Source organism: Carya illinoinensis, chromosome 11 (genome assembly GCF_018687715.1).
Source record: "Carya illinoinensis cultivar Pawnee chromosome 11, C.illinoinensisPawnee_v1, whole genome shotgun sequence".
Lineage (NCBI taxonomy): Eukaryota > Viridiplantae > Streptophyta > Magnoliopsida > Fagales > Juglandaceae > Carya > Carya illinoinensis.
The window spans coordinates 41122903-41129565 of record NC_056762.1 but is presented as its reverse complement, the minus strand read 5'-3'; the positions used below and the strand labels follow the sequence as shown (position 1 = coordinate 41129565).

Sequence of the window (6663 nt, the reverse complement as noted above, 5' to 3'; positions counted from 1 at the left end):
ATATTTTAAAATGAAAATATTTATATAAAACAATGTTATTTTTATAAAAATATCACTTATATAAAACATATTTCTATAAAGAATTGTAAAAAAATATTATGTATCTATCATTTTCTCTTTCTATCTCTTCGCACAGAGTGGACAGAGTACTCTAGTGTTGAAAAATAAAAACTTAATAAAACCTAAAAAGTTACTTATCTCAACAACTCAAATAATGTGTCTTTCCCAAACTCCAAATTCAAGAGAGGCCAATGCCATTCTCTTGCAATCTTTCTTCGGCGAACCTACCCTAACCATATTGTTCCTTGTCTTCTCGCCTTGAAAATTAAGCCCAAAGAGGTTGTGCAAAAGAAACAGATCTTTGGGACAACCCCAAATCAAAAACAAAACAACCCTACCAATAATATAGGCGGAAGACAATTACACCCTAACTACTAAAGTTCATCGTCCCATTAAGTCGCATGTTAGTTTTCTTCTTCTTTTCCTTTGAACTTTTAAATTTTCTTCCGACTAATATTACATATAATCATTTTTATATACTTTTTACGTACTTCATTGATGTGATTGACTGAATCAAAATTTTTTATTATACAATTAATCACATAAATAGAATGTCTAAAATAATACATAAAAATGATTGTACATAAAATTTTTGTATTATTATTATTTGCATTCACATAGACTTCAATTGTATTCATGGTTTGATTGTTGGTTAATCCATTATTTATTCTTTCATTTACTCAATAGGGTTTTATCATGACTTCTATGATTATGTAATTCTTCTGTGATTTTGTTCAATTTATTATTGAGTTGATAGATTGGTTCAATGGGTCTTAACTCTTTAGGAAACATTCTTCGGTAATTGTATAGAGAAAATATTATAATTGAAAGGCTTAATACATTCATGATAAATAAGTGTATTTTATTCACTAAATGTGTACAAATTACAAGTAGCATAATCTTTTTTCCCTTTCTTTATTTCGTTCGCTTGTGAATTTGAATATTGGAATTGCTAGATGTATTTTGGAAGTGCTAATCGAGTTAATGACGTAAATTTTAGAGATGAGTATGTTATAAAAAAAATTCTATAACAATATGAGATTTAATAATAATTCACTTAGCATATTATTTTATATTTTGTTTAAGTTTAGAAAAATATTTTAGTTATAAAATTATTTTATAAAAATATATTCACAAATTAAAATAATTTTATTATAGTATAATAAAATAATTTTTATTATAAAATAAATATACCGTATAGTGTGAAATGATGTTAATTTGTAATTTATTTTCATAAGATTTCATACATAGCAATAACAATTTTCTAAGTTTTATATCTGGCCCACCATGAGAGCCCACTCCTCGGCCTTATCCCCTTATCCTCTGGGAGACCTATTGGCGATCGATCAGAACAAGCCAGTATTGTAGTTAGCAAAATCAAGAAACGAGAAGAAAATGGCGGTGATGAAGAGCATGGGAGTCGTGGGCGGCGGCCAAATGGGCTCGGGAATCGCTCAGCTCGGTATCGTTCACGGTATCGACGTATGGCTGATTGACTCCGATCCGAACGCTCTAGCCAGAGCCTCCAAATCCATCTCTTCCAATATCCAACGCTTAGTCTCCAAAGGGCTACTCTCTCAGGTTCCATATCAATCTCTCTCTCTGTCTCTCTCCTCCCTACTCAATTTTTAAAATCAGGATGTGAAGATGGTCTATTATGGATGAAAAACTAGTAAATTTTGAAAATATAATTGGTGAATATGTTATGAGGAAAAATATAATTGCAAGTATAATTGTGTATTATTTTATATATTAATGTGATGTAATTAGTTAAAAAATAGATTTTATTAAAAATAGTATTAATTTAAATTTTAAATATGAATAAATTAATATTCATATACAGATTAACGTACGACTGTATTTATATATAGCAAAACTTATATTATGAAAAACAAGGGCAAATAATCTCTAGAGGAATAGGAGTGGAGATTTTTTTCTTGAATTATTGTAAAAAATTCCTTATCAAATTTCTGTGCACTTCCAGAATTAGTACGGTATTCCTGACACCCCGTGCGAATAAAAAAAATTTCACTAGATTTTTGTCATTTCCAGCTGCACAGATGGCCTATTGCTGTCCTACTTCAAATGTTCAGTGGCTTAGAGCATAACGTGAAAGTCATTTTTAAAATTAAAAAAAAATATATAAATTTTTTATAAATTTAAAATCTTCTTATCCATAATTTCACATTAGATTAGTTATTAGATTCATCAAAATAATAATATAATATTATTTTTTTAATAATAATATAATTTTTTTTCATATTTTACAATTATATGGATATATATATTTTTGCCTTTTATTAACTTATATGAATATGCAGTAAAGCAGTTAACTTATTAATATGCAGTAAATGCAGTAAAACATTTGATGAATTAAAATGCAGTAAAACAGTTGACGTATAATATGCAGAAAATGCAGTAAAACATTGAATTAAAATATAGTAAAATAGTTACAGTATAATATGCAGTAAAGCAGTTGATGAATTAAAATGCAGTAAAATATTCAGATGATGAGTGTATAGTAACACTTCATATTTGAAGGAAATGAGACAAACAATGTAGGTCAAAACTTCCCATTATTTAATTTGACTAATCCAATACAGCTCTTTTTTACTCATATTCATCATTTTATGCATTTGACTTGGCTTTTGATGAAGTCAATGCCAATGCTTTTAGAAACCTGGATTTTGCTTCTTTATTTAGCTGGTTCACGAGCCTGAATGAGTTCCTTAGAGTGGAGGTTTGGAGGTAGAGACGAGGATTTTGAATTTGAGACCTTTTATGAAGTGCTTGGTTCTTTTGCCACTTTATTGGTCTACATTACAGGGATTATTGCAGCTGCCACCGCAATCAGTGTGAAGACAACAAATACATTTGTGCACGCAGCAAACAGAGAGGCAGGACATTTGTTCATTACGAGGGTCGACATTGAATCTATTGACTAAACTAATTAATTTTAAAGCAAGGTCCAATCATTGGAATAAAAATGGTAAAGAAAACATATTTGTGAGAACAGAAATTTCATTTATAGAATGAAAGAGTTTAATGGTTCTAAAATTCCTGCAAGCTTGTGCTGGTGAAACATTAGGATGTTAACAAAATGTGTCAACTCTACCTAAAAGGCTGCAGGCAGTAGTGCATTGGGACGTTTAAGATGTACAAAAAGCCTGGAAGAGCTTCATTCAGCTGATATAATTATTGAAGCTATTGCCGAATATGAAGATGCGAAGAGAAAGTTATTTCTTGAGCTAGATGAGATTGCGAAAAGTTCGGCCATTTTGGCATCTAATACAAGCTCCATCTCCATTACTCGTCTAGCATCTGTGACCGGTAGACCCCTCCAGGTTATACTCTTCAATCTTTCCTTCACCCGAGGTTATGATTAGATATCTAATACATTTACCTGCTTGTATAAGTTATAGCGGAGTTTTTGCTCTCTGTAAGTACCTGTACTGTTTTTACCAGACGAGAATTCGGATTATGTCTGACCAACGTAGTTCATCTGCAGGTGATTGGCATGCATTTCATGAATCCTCCTCCTATTATGAAATTGGTGGAGGTCATACGCGGTGCGGACACATCAGATGAGACATTTAATGCAACAAAAGCCTTGGCTGAGAGGTGATTTCTTGAAAGTTCTTGTAATGCAGAAATCTGTTAGTATTTTTATCCCGTCGCACACCATTTTCCCAGCTCAGCTGCCCTTAGCTGCTGCAGGCTAATAACACACTCTTGTCCTTCGTACCCAAATCAGAGGAAAATTTAAGCTTTAATCCCTGTCTCTCCGTCTCTAAATAGTGGATGGGTAGCAAACTATGTTCGTGTTCAAACCCCTTGGGATTAGTCAGGGCAGTGTTTCCAGACAACTGGTGCCAATTAAAAAAAAAAAAAAAAGACTATTCTTGTGTACATGTGCATGCTAGTCTCTGCACTCGTGATAGGGCTGCTAAATATTTCTCTCCCTTTCTCTGATTTTTGCATTGGAAATCATCTTGTTAATGGCATGTCCTTTCCTCTTGTTAAGAATATAATATAAATAATTAAATTTACATCTTTCTACCAACTTAAGTCTTTGGAATAAATAGTAATTTCACATGATATTGAAGCAGATGTCCTTAGTTTGAACCATCCTTAGTTTGAACCATTTCTTTACACAGTACTCTATTTAATTAAATATTCCACATGTTAGCCCACTTATTGAGAGAGAGTCTGTCTTACATGTGATAGAGATTGTTAAAAATATGATATAATTAATAAAATTTATTTCTTTTCATTAGCTTAAGTTTTTAAACAAGTGGTAGTTTTATATAGTATTAGAGCAGAAATTCTGTGTTTGAACTCTGATTGTACGCTCTATCCCATTTAATTGAGTAATTCTACGTACAATCGTGAAGTACGTAAATGCTAAGTAATTCTTTTGAAACATAGTGTGATCTACTATTAAAGGATTAATTTTTTCATATAAGTCTCATATTTTATTTATTTTTTTTAAAATGATTATACAATGACTACATAATTTAACGGTGACAAATATCTTTTCTCCTGTATGTATATAACTAAGTAGCTCTTACCTACTTACACTTTATGTTCTGTCTTTCTTAAAGAAAGGGAGCTGTGTATAAATACAGGGGAGGCCCTCTATCTATGCAGAGGCCCAAGGCAAAAATCTAATACGAGGCCTTTCCATTTGTAATAAATAATAAAATAAAATATTATATTATATATAATAGTAAATTTCTATGTAGAATTATTTTTGAACTTTCTTAAGAGACAAAATTACTTACAAAATTATTTATCAAAGTTTGGCATTCAAGATTTGCCATTATTCTATATTTTAATTGATAAAATGACTAATTTATTTATTTTGTCTGCGATATAGTACTTCTAAATAAGATTTATTAATTTGATTACAAGTATAGTGAATAACATTCTATGCAAAAATGTGTGTATTTGGAAAAGAATTAATTTAATATTTTCGACTGGGTTTTGAAATAAAATGAAAAAATATTGAATATTTATTTATGGAGAGTACGTAACAGACACTAACAATGAGAGAGGGACATAACAGAAGGAGAGAGCTGCTTGATTTTCCTTTTATTTTGTGATAATATTTTAAGGTAACTAAATATAAACTATGTTTGGATAACTTTCGTTCATTCATTGTACAATTTTAGTTAATTACTTTTACTGCCTACTTATTTTCAGGCAGCAAGGTGCCAAGGCCTCTTTCTTTTTTTTTTTCTTTTAACTTTTGCCTGATTTTTTCGCAACATGCATTTCAGTCATTTATTGGCCATTTTTCTATTCCACTATAATGGCTCTTACATTTTCCTCTTTCTCAGTTTGTGTTTTGTTGGAGGCCTCAATTGGGGTGGGGCCTTGGCAATTGCCCAAGTCGCCTACCCCTTATGCTCGTCCTGATAAATGGCAATAGATTCTGCAGTCTTGGGGTGTCGTAATTTATCTGGTGACTTGTGAATTTCCAGGTTTGGCAAGACGGTTGTATGCTCTCAGGATTATTCTGGCTTCATAGTAAACCGGATCCTTATGCCGATGATAAATGAAGCATTTTTTACTCTCTATACTGGTGTAGCAACGAAGGAAGACATTGATACTGGTATGAAGCTAGGGACAAACCATCCAATGGGTCCCTTAGAGCTTGCTGATTTCATCGGATTGGATGTCTGCCTGTCCATAATGAAAGTTCTTCATGCTGGCCTTGGAGACAGTAAATATGCACCCTGTCCTCTCCTTGTGCAATACGTTGATGCTGGTCGACTTGGAAGAAAACGTGGTATCGGTGTGTATGAATATCGTAAAGTGCCTGAACCAGTGAAGCCATCACCTCGACTTTGAAACATTTAGCACGGTGAGAATAATAAAATTTTCAGCTTTAGGGCATCTGTAAACATGAACTATGGCCTACCTCAGTCAAGTTGATAAGAATCGCAACATGCTGCAAGCAGATGAGGAGTGTATCAGTATGGACTTCTCGTTCTTGGGCATTTGAGCTCTCCTAGACGTTCAAGGGACATACCTAGTAAATGACCTCTCAATCGGTACGGACCCCGTGGTACCTTGTGGTTTTGGACCTATATTTGTTTAATTGTAGTGAGGATAAGAAAAGGGTGGTCACTTCCAGGGAGCCGGTCTTCCAATTTCATACAACATGAAAATTAGATGAGAATTCCTTCATGATCTTACTGCAAAACATATATAGAGCTCATTATATAGATAAACCAAAAGCTAAACATGAAAATTACCTAGTCTAGAAAATCCCATTCCTTAAATTAAGCTAATTAAAATATTGCTAGTATCTCATAAGAGATATCATATAATTTTGTTACTAAATGGGATCATGACATCGGCCACTGCCAAATTCTTAACCCTTATTTTGGCTTGTTCCACATATTTTCATTGTGTTCTCTCACATGGTGAGGCCCACGAGTCTTACCAAGTCTCAGATGATGGCGTGAAGGAAACCAACTTTGGATTATTCATCGCATTCATCGCATTTTCTGTTGATTCCGTGATCATACTGATCAGAAACAGGATATGCATTGACTGCAAATAAAGCAATGCAAGCTTGCTATTACGTGTACG

General features: G+C 32.6%; 1 protein-coding gene across 2 annotated transcripts; it reads left to right on the top strand.

The window, feature by feature from the left end:
- Nucleotides 1-1349: 1349 nt before the first annotated feature.
- On the top strand, nucleotides 1350-6255 carry LOC122281229 (3-hydroxybutyryl-CoA dehydrogenase). Of its 2 annotated transcripts, XM_043092582.1 has the most exons (5): nucleotides 1502-1641; nucleotides 2887-3049; nucleotides 3183-3404; nucleotides 3569-3681; nucleotides 5547-6255. In XM_043092582.1, exons 2-5 carry the CDS (start codon nucleotides 3047-3049, stop codon nucleotides 5914-5916), a joined length of 708 nt encoding a protein of 235 aa, XP_042948516.1. In that variant the 5' UTR covers nucleotides 1502-1641; nucleotides 2887-3046; the 3' UTR covers nucleotides 5917-6255. The 2 variants fall into 2 exon arrangements, with proteins under 2 accessions (XP_042948515.1, XP_042948516.1); XM_043092581.1 differs by lacking the exon at nucleotides 2887-3049 and having other exon boundaries at nucleotides 1350-1641.
- The last annotated feature ends 408 nt before the right edge of the window (nucleotides 6256-6663 follow it).